The following is a 14,213-nucleotide window of genomic DNA, read 5'->3' on the forward strand; positions in this document are numbered from 1 at the left end:
TTCTGGACAAATCTCTGAATGTTCTTGAGTGTCCCAGCCAGAGCCCGGACTTGAATCCGATCAAACATCTCTGTAGAGACCTGAAAATACCTGTGCAGCAACGCTCCCCATACAACCTGACAGAGCTTGAGAGGATCTGCAGAGAAGAATGGGAGAATCTCCCCAGACTCGAGGCTGTAATCGCTGCCAAAGGTGCTTAAACAATGTACTTAGTAAAGGGTCTGAATAGATATGTAAATGTGATATTTCACAATTATTTATTTTTAATAAATGTAATAAACATTTCTAAAAAACATTTTTTGTTTTGTCATTATGGGGTTATTGTGTGTAGATTGAAGAGAGGAAAAATAACAATTCATGCAATTTTAGGATAAGGCTGTAACCTAACAAAATTAGGAAAAGTCATGGGGTCTGAATACTTTCTGCAGGCACTGTAGGGAATAAGGTATCATTTGAGGTACAGCCAGACATAAATCACATCTATAATCCAGCCGACGCTGTGAAAAAATGCAACCTTCACATTCAGTTTTAGGGCGAATCTCCTATTTAATGGCCACTATAACCCTGGCTGAACCGTGTGTCTGGAGAAGAGAGCAGCGGAGAGGAGAGATGCACAAAAGCACATGCAGCCTCTTCTTCGACACACTGATTTGTGCAGGAACATTGCCATCGATCCTCTCTCACTCTCTTTGTCTTTCTATCTCTCTTTACCTTTCTCTTCTCTCACGTTCTGTCTCTCTCGCTCCCCTCCGTCTCTCAGTGTGTGTTTGTTTGAGTGTGTGTGCACGCGCCTGTGTCCAGCAATAGCTTGTGATTTACTCCCCAGCGGCCTCGATAGCATCTCACTGGATAACAGGAGGGATTTAAATCACAGAGAAATACAATTCTCCCTCCTGTCTCTGAGACACACACACTGCATCTCACAAGTGATGCAGAGTAAGTCATTGACTTTTTATATCTATAATTTCTGAATCAATCTTTTCCCAAGTGCTCTCTTACTTCTAAGTTCCTTTCTCTCTGACTCATCCTTACCTCATTCATTCATTTCTTCACTCCTCATATTCCACTCCTTCTTCCTCTTTCCATCCCTCGTTTCTCTCTCTGACCTTTCTTTCCCTCTCTACTCCTGTCCTCACTCTTGTCTTATAGGACTTTTTTATCAGGCAACTCAGAAAGCCTCAGATGTGACAGAAGGATCCTTTGAACATAGCTTGAAGATGGTTATCACTTGTTACCACTACTACAATGTCAAAATTGTCTGTTGTAAAAATTCATGAAAACACAAATGTACTTTTCAGTCTTAAATTAAGGTTAGCGTTAGGCATAAGGTTAGCAGTGTGGTAAAGGTTACAGTTATGTTTAGAATTCGATTTTAAGAAGAGAAATTGTAGAAATAGGTGGGGTGTAGCCATAATTGACTTTGTGGCTGTGGGAACTAGTGACGACCCTTGAGGCTGACTGAGACAAGAAGAAAGCAGAGGAGGTGAGAGAAGATGGGGGAGAGGTGAGAACGACATCTGTGTGTTTGTAGGCTACCTGTGTGTGCACTTCTCAGTCATGACGGAATTAAACTGCTTATGTCTGAAATAAAAAAAATGACACGTAAACAATGTTGAATCATTTTTATCTCCCGGAATGAGTTCAGACCAAGTTGGCAACCTGATGATAAGGATCAATATTAAAATACAGACAGTGTTTTCTTCCATTATAGTTTGTACAGGCATAGTACAGATTATTATAGCGGTACAAACATGGATACATAGTCAAGCGTTACATTCATTTGGGCTGAAGTGCCATGTCTGTAGTTACAATTCCACGTTTTAAGTATTTTTCCAGGCGATGTTTGTAGTTCATATTTGCGGATTGTTTCTGTAGTCCTTACTTGTAGTCTTTATATCCATATCCAGCCTGGTCTCATAGACTAGACGTAACATTGTAAATAAAAATCTGGGACACTCAAATTATTATGATATGTTAAGTTTTTTATGGTTACTCAAGACAAAAATGAAATACATTGCATTCAGAAAATACTCAGTTCCCTTGACTTCTCCCCCCCCAAAAAATGCTTTACAGCCTTATTCTAAAATGGATTTATTAAATGTTTTTTTATTACATTTCTGCAGCATTGAAGGTCCCCACAAACATTGGCCTCAATCATTCTTAAATGGAATCATTTGGAACCATTAAGACTCTTAATAGAAGGGCCTTGGTCAGGGAGTTGACCAAGAGCTCGATGGTCATTCTGACTGAGCTCCAGAGTTCCTCTGTCGAGATGGGAGAAACTTCCAGAAGGAACACCATCTATGCGGCACTCCACCAATCAGGCCTTTGTGGTAGAGTGACCAGGCGGAAGTCACTCCTCAGTAAAAGGCACATGACAGCCCGCTTGGAGTTTGCCAAAAGGCACCTAAAGGACTCTCAGACCATGAGAAACAAGATTCTCTGGTCTGATGAAACCAAGATTTAACTCTTTGGCCTGAATGCCAAGCATCACGTCTGGAGGAAACCTGGCACCATCCCTACGGTGAAGCATGGTGGTGGCAGCATGTTGTGGGAATGTTTTTCAGCGGCAGGGACTGGGAGACTAGTCAGGATCGAGGGAAAGATGAACGGAGCAAAGTATAGAGAGATCCTTGATGAAAACCTGCTCCAGAGCACTCAGGACCTCAGACTGGGGTGAAGGTTCACCTTCCAACAGGATAACAACCCTAAGTACACAGCCAAGACAACGCAGGAGTGGCTTCGGGACAAGTCTCTGAATGTCCTTGAGTGGCCCAGCCAGAGCCCGGACTTGAAACAGATCGAACATCCCTGGAGAAACCTGAAAATAGTTGTGTAGCGACGCTCCCCATCCAACCTGCAGAACAAAATGGGTGAAACTCCCCAAATACAGGTGTGCCAAGCTTGTAGCGTCATACCCAAGAAGACTTGAGAATGTAATCGCTGCCAAAGGTGCTTCAACAAAGTACTGAGTAAAGGGTCTGAAAACTTATGGAAATGCAATATTTAAGTTTTTTATTTGTAATAAATTATCAAAAATGTCTAAAAACCTGCTTTTGATTTGTCATTATGGGGTATTGTGTGTAGATTGATGATGGGAAAAAAATGATTTAATACATTTTAGAATAAGGTGGTAATGTAACAAAATGTGGAAAAGGTCAAGGGGTCTGAATACTTTCCAAATGCACTGTAGGTGGATGGGTAGGTGTATAATGCAGATGTCTAGTAACCCAAAGGTTGCGAGGTCAAATCTCATGATGGACAACTTTAACATATTAGAAACTTTTCAACTACTTAGCATTTTAGCTAACCCTTCTCCTAAGCCTAACCTTTACCCATACTCTAACCTTACCCCTTTTAGCTAACCCTTCCCCTAAACTTAACCCTTTAACCTAACTCCTAAATGTAACCCTGACCTTAACCCCTTGCCTAGCTAATGTTAGCCCCCTAGCTACAATTTGTTATGTATTATACGTGTTGCAGATTCATAACATATTGTACATTTAGCAAATTTGTAACATATAATACGAATTCTAGTTCATAACATATCATATGAAATGGATGATGGACATCCACAAATTAATACATACCATATGAAACGTAACATATTATACTAAATGGAGTGTCTCGGATTTATGTACAGAATAATACGAAATGCTCTGAGACCAGGTTGCCATATCCGAATTCTGGATTCCAAGGCAGTGGCTGCTTTGTAAGTACTTATAGGATAAGCCAAGACTAATACCAATCAGATTGAACTGTTACTAAGCTGCTATTTACAGAGTAAGGCTGGCGGTATAATTAGCCTACTGTACATGCTATCATAGCAAAACACTGTTACCTATATCTACACACACAGCCACACACACCAACACACACAGTCACTCACCATAAACACACACACCCCAACACACGCCGTCACTCACCATAAACACACCACCCCAACACACCCAGTCACTCAACATAAACAAACACACACACAGCACTTCAGTCCCTCTCTTTCAGGGTACAGAGAAGTGCATCACGGTCTACAGTGCTTTTCTTTGTCATCCAGAATACAGTTCGCATATTAATTAAGGCAAGTGTTATAACTCTTTCGGTTTGTGTGTGTGCTCGTGTGTGTTGCATGTGTGATTTGTAGAAAATACATAGGTGTCCATTTCAAAAGCGGTTTAATAGTTTTTGTTGCTAATGGTGTGCTTCTTTTTGGGTGACAGAAACGCCTTGTTTTATAAATATTTTATAAAACATCTTCTCAAACGCCTTTGCCGGGCGGGTTGTGACATCAAAGCAACAGTCTCGTTCAAAGTCCTTGAGGCTAATATAATTAATATGTTCAGCGCAAGGCCAGGGCGGACTGATCAAATTTCAATCAATAATCAACGTTCATGGACGTTATGCGTAAGCCGGTGCTCTCTTGGATTAAAGACTTGATGGTCCATAATGGTGCCTGTTTGAGTTTGATCAACCAGGGAAAGCCGTGGTCACTGATGAAAAACACACAAGAAGACGTTGATCACAACTACATATCAAAATCAGAGAAGTATATATCTAGCGCCCATTCCCCCTCCAAATTGGCTACAGTCACAGGCTAACAGTGGACTCTGTCCAGGCAGGTGAACTCTCTCCTTTGACAGTGCTTGCTGTTCTCCCTCTGGGTGGTTGAGTCTCCTGTAGACCAAACAGTTGGGCAGCAGCTGACCGGTACTTCCTAGACATGGTGTTATAGAGGACAGGGTTGATGGCAGCCGAGAGATAGAAGAGGACAGTGGAAACAAGGGAGCAGTACTGGGTGAAGAGAGACCAGAGAGGAGAGGAGCCCTCGGAGGAATGGGACATAAGGTAACGATGCAAGTGGAAAGGCAGCCAGCACAGGACGAAGGCAAAGACCACTACAGCTGGAGAGAGAGAGAGAGAGAGAGAGAGAGAGAGGGAGGGAGAGGGGAGACAGATAATAAATGTTTGTAATATTGGATTTCTCCTTTTATGCTAATAATAATAGAGAGGGGGGAGTGGGAAGGGGGAATTGAGGGATGAGGGGAGGCACATACAATTAATTCCAACCATAAAACATTAAATGCAAACATCAGTAATATTATTTTTTTCAGAGAGAGAAATAGGAGAGAGGGGTATGATAGGGAAACTATAGTTATGCCTAATTAAATGACCTTGGTAAAGCTTTAAACGACTGGCTGTTATCATGGTTATTAGGTTACTTTGCTGAGTGTAGAAACTTATACACAGCCTGTATCTACAGTATCTGCATTATCTTTGTCTTATTACAATATTTGATTGATTTAATGCGTATCAAAAGCAATATATATATATATATATATATTTTTTTAATGTCTCCAATTCTGTGCCTTTTAAAAATATTATAAACATCCATATCTCAATTATGCAGTGGTTAAAATAGTTTTGAATATGAGCAACATGTATTGCACCCTACCTAACATCTTGACGGTCTGTCTGTTGCTCTTGTCCCTGTGTGCTACATTAGCTCCAATATTGTTCTCTCTCCGTCTCTTCCACAACCTTCGTCCAATCAAACTGTACACCACAGTCAAACAAAACACCGGCAGGAAGAAAAACACAGAGCTAACCAACGCCATGGCGGCTAGAAGCCCAGACTCAACCGCGTACTGGGTGGGTTTACACTCGCTAGTGTCTATCTCTGTCTGTCCTTCCGCCCCACCAGCAGTCACAGAGTTTCCCGCCGCTGGGCGAGTCTCGTGCTCCACTCCCACCAGAACGAAGACAGGTCCCGCGCTCAACAGCGACACGAGCCAGAGAAAGAGGATGAGCGCACGGACGCGTCGCTTGGTGACCAGGCGTTTGGCGCGAAGTGGGAAGCAGATGGCCAGGTACCGCTCCACGGACAGAGCGGTTATATTCAAAATCGTTGAATAAGTACAGCACTCACTAACGAACTGAAACAGCTTACAGAATGTATCTCCAAATATCCATGGCCTGTACTTCCATAACCGATACACATCAGGGGGCATACAGAGGAATATCAACAAGTCTGAGACAGCCATGCTACATAAGTAGAGGTTAGTGGTTGTTCTCATGTCTCTATATTTAGACACGACCAGTATAGTCATTACATTCCCGGCCACTCCCGCTAGGAACAGGAGAGTACAGGTGATGGTGATTCCCATTAGAACGGGGATGGGGAATAGGTTTTCGGGGGGCACGGGACCCTGGTAGCTCCCGTTAAAGTAGTAGTTCCAGTAGTTATCCTCCCAGCTGCAGTTAACGGGAGAGAGACAGTCAGTTCGGTTGGGCCAGGAGCGCATGCTGCCAGCGGGTCATTCACGCGGCTGGAGGTTCTCCTTGGGGCGGCTGGCGCGCTCCTCTTGTCTCCGCATGTCCTCTATTCCGCTGAGTGCGTGTGTGTGCGTGCGCGCCGCGTGATGCGTAAAGATCGTATGGTTTTACCAACAGCAGTTAAGCTCCGAGTCCTCCTCTATTTTAGAACAGTCTTGCACTGGAGCAATACAACACACCTTCCCATCTTGTCTTCCATTTACAAAATGATTTGACTTGTAAGAAATAAAGTATAGCCTTTGAATGTTATTAAATATATCACAAGCTAAAATACATGTCTGAAGAAAGAAAATTATACTAGCATCCTTTGAGCGCATTGTACAAAAGTATTAAACAAATATGAATAGGATCTGATATTCCTTTTCCTCTGGTATTGATAGGCATATATATTGGTCTAAATCACATAGATATACTTTTGATGAACGAGCAAAGATGACCTTCTAAAACAACATCCTCCAAAAAGTGTCCCTCTCTTGCTCTGTCCCCTTCATGCGCTCTTATGCGTCAGATGAAAACACGGTAACCTAGACTGAAGGTGAGTCATAGTCAGGGTTTGGTGATGTGACACTGGAAAGTTCCTCCAACCACTCAGCCAAGAGAAATGGGTAAACAACAAAAACATCCAAACAACATCAACATCCTCTATGAGTCTGTGACATTGAATATTATGGTTTCAGAAACGCAGTCCAAATGTCTCTCTCTCTCTCTCTCTCTCTCTCTCTCTCTCTCTCTCTCTCTCTCTCTCTCTCTCTCTGGAGCCTCCTCATAAGATCAATCGATCATGTCCTCCTCTGTGATTTGATGGGAAATCTCTAAAGAGAAAAAAACAACGTTTTTAAATATGGCACATTCACACATTGCACACATGCTCTAGTTTTTTGCATAATTGAATGGAGCAGAAACAACTGTCACAACAGAAAAACTCAAGAGAGGGAGGGAGGGGGTCTTACTGGCAGCCCGAGCTTAGACCTAGCACGCCACCTAATGGTTAAAGCAAACCCTGCATGTGTGTGTGTTCATGTGGGTGTTTGTGTGCGTGTGTTTGTGTGTGGCCAACAGTATGGCCAGATTATGATCTATGATGGAAGTTCTTGGGGAGATTATTACTCTGCCCTTTGCTCTGTGCTGTTTACCTACACCAGGACATTTATGACCACACACACACACACACACACATACGCAGAAAGAGTGAGAACGAATAAGTCGACATATAGAGCAGTAGAGAGAGAGAAGCCACCTCAGATGACAGAAGTCCAGAGGTCTGATCACAGCAACAGTCAGTGACCTATCAACTTTTCACTGCAACAGGTACTCAGTCTGTGTGCGTGTATGTATATGTGTGTGTGGATGTGTGTGTCTCACCTCTTTCTATCACTTTTCTACTTCTCTAGTAGCTACATTAACCAACAAAGACTAGCAATGATCGTGATATGTGGTTTTACTGCTTTACTACTTTAGCTGTATGCATTAATTGTATGTTGCTCTGGATAAGAGCATCTGCAAAATTATTCAAATGTGAAAATGTCAAATGTAAGTCTTCCTCAAGCATCATTCTCACAGGGTGTGGTGTAGCGTCCAGGTCAAAGTCTCAGTCATAAACACACACATACGTTTGCACACACACACACACACACACACGCATCCTTGTGGGGACCAAACAATCCTATTTTCCCTAACCCAAACTCTTAACCCTAAACCTTTATGCCTAATTTTAACCCTAACCCTAATTGAAACCCTAAACCTAACCCCTAAGCCTAAAATAGCTTTTTTCCAAAAACCTGCAAAATAGCAAAATTGTCCTTGTTTTGCCATCGTTGTGACTTCTGGTCTCAACAAAGACACTAAAACTGTCACGTTCTGACCTTAGTTATTTTGTTATGTCTTTGTTTTAGTATGGTCAGGGCGTGAGTTGGGTGGGTTGTCTATGTTCGTTTTTCTATGTTGTGTTTTGAGTTTGGCCTGGTATGGTTCTCAATCAGAGGTAGGTGTCGTTAGTTGTCTCTGATTGAGAATCATACTTAGGTAGCCTTTTCCCACCTGTGTTTCGTGGGTGTTTATTTTCTGTTCTGTGTTTGTATTTCACTGTTCAGGACTGTTTTGGTTTCGCTCTCGTGTTTTGTTGTTTTTGTTCATGTATTCGTTTTCATTAAAAGAGAATATAAATACTTACCACGCTGCACCTTGGTCCTCCTCTCTATCTCCCAATGGCAAGCGTTACAAACACACACACACACACACACACACACACACACACACACACACACAAAAAAAAAACATGCACACACATGGATACACACAACACACACACATACACACAACACATGCACTTGAGATACAGTCTGTGTATATAGTGAGGAGACTAATGTGCAGATTCAACCACAAAATGGAGGGAGATATTCACTTGTAGGGTGGATAGGATAGGTGTGTGTCTGTGTGTGTGTGTGCGCAGTGGCGGTAAATGGAGGGGGGGGGGCACTAGCCACCCCGGAAATATCATTGGCCACCCTTGGTAACCCCAATTGTCATTGGGTCAGAGCGCTGCCAATCTGGCTCAGATTGGAGAGAAAAGACGGTGAATTTGTTCTGGTAGTTCATAATGCTGGCTTTAGAGCCATGCGGACGCCTTGGAGTGAGTGAAGGCTGTGGTTGGCTGGCTGGCTGGCTTTAGGCCTATGGTGAGCGCATCTGCAGTGAACACTGAACAGCACAACTTTTCTCAGTTGAGTTGACTAAAGCAGAGGTAGAAAATTATTAGGTAACTAGTATTTGACTTCACAGGAATCTAAACTTGAGTTTTTAATCTCGCTGCTGAGCTAGTGCGTAGCAGCAAATTGCAGTATGGCATGCGTTTGTCCTAGATAGAATGTTATGTACAGAGCCTTGCGAAAGTATTCGGCCCCCTTGAACTTTGCGACCTTTTGCCACATTTCAGGCTTCAAACATAAAGATATAAAACTGTATTTTTTTGTGAAGAATCAACAACAAGTGGGACACAATCATGAAGTGGAACAACATTTATTGGATATTTCAAACTTTTTTAACAAATCAAAAACTGAAAAATTGGGCGTGCAAAACTATTCAGCCCCTTTACTTTCAGTGCAGCAAACTCTCTCCAGAAGTTCAGTGAGGATCTCTGAATGATCCAATGTTGACCTAAATGACTAATGATGATAAATACAATCCACCTGTGTGTAATCAAGTCTCCGTATAAATGCACCTGCACTGTGATAGTCTCAGAGGTCCGTTAAAAGCGCAGAGAGCATCATGAAGAACAAGGAACACACCAGGCAGGTCCGAGATACTATTGTGAAGAAGTTTAAAGCCGGATTTGGATACAAAAAGATTTCCCAAGCTTTAAACATCCCAAGGAGCACTGTGCAAGCGATAATATTGAAATGGAAGGAGTATCAGACCACTGCAAATCTACCAAGACCTGGCCGTCCCTCTAAACTTTCAGCTTATACAAGGAGAAGACTGATCAGAGATGCAGCCAAGAGGCCCATGATCACTCTGGATGAACTGCAGAGATCTACAGCTGAGGTGGGAGACTCTGTCCATAGGACAACAATCAGTCGTATATTGCACAAATCTGGTCTTTATGGAAGAGTGGCAAGAAGAAAGCCATTTCTTAAAGATATCCATAAAAAGTGTCGGTTAAAGTTTGCCACAAGCCACCTGGGAGACACACCAAACATGTGGAAGAAGGTACTCTGGTCAGATGAAACCAAAATTGAACTTTTTGGCAACAATGCAAAACGTTATGTTTGGCGTAAAAGCAACACAGCTCATCTCCCTGAACACACCATCCCCACTGTCAAACATGGTAGTGGCAGCATCATGGTTTGGGCCTGCTTTTCTTCAGCAGGGACAGGGAAGATGGTTGAAATTGATGGGAAGATGGATGGAGCCAAATACAGGACCATTCTGGAAGAAAACCTGATGGAGTCTGCAAAAGACCTGAGACTGGGACGGAGATTTGTCTTCCAACAAGACAATGATCCAAAACATAAAGCAAAATCTACAATGGAATGGTTCAAAAATAAACATATCCAGGTGTTAGAATGGCCAAGTCAAAGTCCAGACCTGAATCCAATCGAGAATCTGTGGAAAGAACTGAAAACTGCTGTTCACAAATGCTCTCCATCCAACCTCACTGAGCTCGAGCTGTTTTGCAAGGAGGAATGGGAAAACATTTCAGTCTCTCGATGTGCAAAACTGATAGAGACATACCCCAAGCGACTTACAGCTGTAATCGCAGCAAAAGGTGGCGCTACAAAGTAAGGGGGCTGAATAATTTTGCACGCCCAATTTTTCAGTTTTTGATTTGTTAAAAAAGTTTGAAATATCCAATAAATGTTGTTCCACTTCATGATTGTGTCCCACTTGTTGTTGATTCTTCACAAAACAATACAGTTTTATATCTTTATGTTTGAAGCCTGAAATGTGGCAAAAGGTCGCAAAGTTCAAGGGGGCCGAATACTTTCGCAAGGCACTGTATGTCCCTTATTGACCGAGGTAAATAAAGCTACTAACAAGACTCAGGATATGACCCAGATGCAGACACAGGAGACGAAAGGTTCAATATACAGAGTAGTTTATTAAAACAACAAGAGACAGGCAAATGGCAGGTCGAGAACAGGCATAGGTTCAAACCAGGTCCGAGTCTGATAGGTACAGGGTGGCAGGCAGGCTCAGGGTGAGGACAGGCAGAAGTTCATAAACCAGGTCAGTGTCAGATAGGTACAGGATGGAAGGCAGGCTTGGTGTCAGGGCAGGCAGAATAGGTCAGAACCAGAAGAACTAGAAAACAGGGATTAGAGAGAACAGGAGTATGGGAAGGAGGAGACAGAGGGCTGTGAGACAGAGGTTTAATTCTTGATACATGAAAAGCAGGATGTATACAGAGGGTGCGGGGCAGCAGAAGACAAACAGCAGAGGGGCTATGAATCTTAGAGATTGGGAAAGGTCCGATTAAACAGGGGGAAAGTTTGCGGGACTCCACCCGGAGGGGCAGATCCCAAGTGGACAGTCATACCCTCTGGCCGAGATGATAACTGGGAGCCAGGGTCCGGTGGCAGTCCACTTGTCGTTGATACCTGGAGGTGGTCTTGAGAAGAGCAGACCGGGCTCTCTTCCAGGTACAGCGACAGCGGCGGGCGAACATCTGGGCCGAGGTAAAGCTGACCTCTTCTTCTTGCTCAGGGAAGAGCGGGGGGATAATAACCCATCGAACACTCGAAAGGCGAGAGACCAGTGGCTGAGCAGGGAAGGGTGTTGCGGGCGTATTCCACCCACACCAGTTGCTGGCTCCAGGTAGTGGGGTTTGCAGAGACAAGGCAACAACGAGTTGTCTCCAGCTCCTGATTAGCTTGCTCCGACTGGCCATTAGACTGGTTGAGAAACCCGGAGGACAGGTTGGCCGACAACCCAGTGAGTGTGCAGAATGCCTTCTAGAACCAGGACGAGAACTGAGGACCACGGTCTGAGACCATGTCCACCGGAAGTCCATAGCTCCGGAAGACGTGTTGCACCATGAGCTGGATATCTTTGGCTGAGGGTAGCTTGGGGAGGGTAATGAAATGGGAAGCTTTGGAAAACCTGTCCACTACCGTAAGGATAGGGGTGAGCCAACAGATGGAGGGAGCCCAGGGACGAAGTCCAGGGATATATGTGACCAGGGACGGTGAGGGATAGGAAGTGGTTGAAGAAGGCCAGCCGGAGCATACTGAGGAGTCTTATTCTGAGCACAGACAGTGCAGGTGGCGACGAACACGGAGAAGTCAGGAACCATGGTGGGCCACCAAAAGCGTTGTCGCACAAAGGCAAGCCTCTGAGGAATGAGCCCATTCCAGGACCCCCCCCCCCCCCCCCCCCCCCGGAGCCCGAGGGTGTAGCAGGGGCTATAGCGGCGTGAAAGCGCATCCAGCTTAACATTCTTGGACCCCGGGCGGTAGGAGATGGTAAAGTTGAACCGAAAGTAAAGCGGGGCCCATCAAGCTTGGCTGGAGTTGAGACAATTGGTGGTGCAGAGATATTCCAGGTTCTTGTGATCCGTCCCACACAATGAATGGATGTTCCCGCCCCCTCTAACCAGTGCCTCCACTCCTCCAACGCCGTCTTCACTGCAATAGTTCTCGATAGTTCATAATTCCTCTCTGTGGCGTTAAGACGATGGGAAAAGAAGGTGCAGGGATGCAGCTTTAGGTCCAGGGCAGAATGCTGGGACAGGACAGCTCCCACTCCGACCACCAAAGCATCGAACTCCACCATGAACTGGGGGGATGGGGTCGGATGGATTAAGAGTCAGATAGGTACAGGACGGCAGCCAGTCTCGGGGTCAGGAATGGTAGAATAGGCCAAATCCGGAAGAACAAGAAAACAGGGACTAGAGAGAACAGGAGTGCGGGAAAAAACACGCTGACGAGACAAGGCGAACTGGCAAAAGACAAACAGAAAACACAGGAATAAATGCACAGGGGATAATGGGGAAAAATGGGCGACACCTGGAAGGAGGTGGATACAAGCAGTTCCTTCAGTAAGTATTCATACCCCTTAACTTATTCCACATTTTGTTGTGTTACAGCCTGAATTCAAAATGGATTAAATATTTTTATTATCTCACCCTGTTACACCCTGTTCTGTTTCACCTGTCTTTGTGCTTGTCTCCATCCCCCTCCAGGTGTCTCCAATCTTCCTCATTATATCATTCCTCAGTGTATTTATACCCGTGTTCTTGCTTTGTCTGTTGCCAGTTCGTTTTGTTTCGTGAAACCTACCAGCGTTTTCCCCCTTGCTCTTGTCTGTTCTAGTTCCTGTTTTCTAGTTTTTCACGGATTTGACCATTCTGCCTGGCCTGACCTTGAGCCTGCCTGCCGTTCTGTATTTTGCCACACCACACGGGATTATTGTCCTTGCCTGCCCTGACACTGAGACTGCCTGCCGTTCTGGACCCTCGAGCTGCAGCCCTCCTCCTTCCCCTCGGACCGCTCTAAGATAGCGCACCTCATCACGCTGATGTCTGGGAGGGCTCTCGCCTGGGCTACGGCAGTATGGGAACAACAGTCGGCCGTATGCTTCAGTCTGGAGGAGTTCGTGATGGAGGTAAAGAAAGTTTGCGATGCTCCATTGTCTGAGAGAGAGGCTGCCCGGAAGTTACTCCAGCTGTGGCAAGACTCCCGCAGTGTGGCAGACTACGCGGTGGATTTCCGCACGTTGGCTGCTGAGAGTGCCTAGAACCTGGAAGCGCTGTTCGACATGTCCCTGCATGAGGATGTAAAGGACGGGCTTGCAGCCCGGGAACTACTGACGGATCTTAACTCGCTCATCGCCTTGTCCATTCGGATCGATGGCCGACTACGGGAACGTAGAAAGTAGAGGAGATTCGGTTTCACTCGCCCTCCAAGGATTCCACCTCGCCTCCAAGGCATCCCGGAAGTCCCAGACGGCTCCGTTGCCGAGAGAACCCGAGGCTACCCGAGTTCCCCCAAGAGTCTCCGAAGACCCTCAATTCATCTCTTCCCGAGCTGATGCAACTAGGCAGAGCTAGGCTGTCTCCAGCTGAACGGCTATACAGGTTCCTGTGGTATTGGGATTATCCTGGCTCCAGTGACACAATCACCTCATTGACTGCTCTGCTGGTGCCGTCATGGGCTGGAGCTCGTTCTGCTACGCCTATTGCCTGAAGTCAGCACAGCCTGCCTCGGGACATCTTCCTGGGGGCTCGGATGTTTCCCTGGACCTCTTTGACATTCCCGCGGAGTACCAGGAGGAGGTGTTCAGTAAGGCCCGGACCACTTTGCTTCCACCGCAACGACCATATGACTGCGGGATTTACCTTCTCCCAGGCACCACTCCGCTCCAGCGACGACTGTACTCTCTGTCGG

The 14,213-nt window shown here is 45.1% G+C and overlaps 2 protein-coding genes across 2 annotated transcripts in view; one reads left to right on the forward strand and one right to left on the reverse strand.

Annotated features, from left to right (window-relative positions):
* Nucleotides 1-4,156: 4,156 nt before the first annotated feature.
* Nucleotides 4,157-6,377, reverse strand: ghs-r (growth hormone secretagogue receptor 1a). The gene is given in 2 exon segments (NM_001124594.1): nt 4,157-4,898; nt 5,450-6,377. Coding segments are annotated over 2 exon segments (1,164 nt in total). The 5' UTR covers nt 6,300-6,377; the 3' UTR covers nt 4,157-4,584.
* Nucleotides 6,378-7,507: 1,130 nt separating this feature from the next.
* The window catches only part of LOC110497071 (phospholipase D1), a 32,059-nt gene continuing 25,353 nt past the window's right edge, over nt 7,508-14,213 (forward strand). The window contains exon 1 of the mRNA XM_036952131.1: nt 7,508-7,638. The gene's annotated coding sequence lies outside the window, so the exon portion shown is untranslated. The remainder of the gene's footprint in view (nt 7,639-14,213) is intronic.

Source organism: Oncorhynchus mykiss, chromosome 18, assembly GCF_013265735.2.
Source record: "Oncorhynchus mykiss isolate Arlee chromosome 18, USDA_OmykA_1.1, whole genome shotgun sequence".
Classification (NCBI taxonomy): domain Eukaryota; kingdom Metazoa; phylum Chordata; class Actinopteri; order Salmoniformes; family Salmonidae; genus Oncorhynchus; species Oncorhynchus mykiss.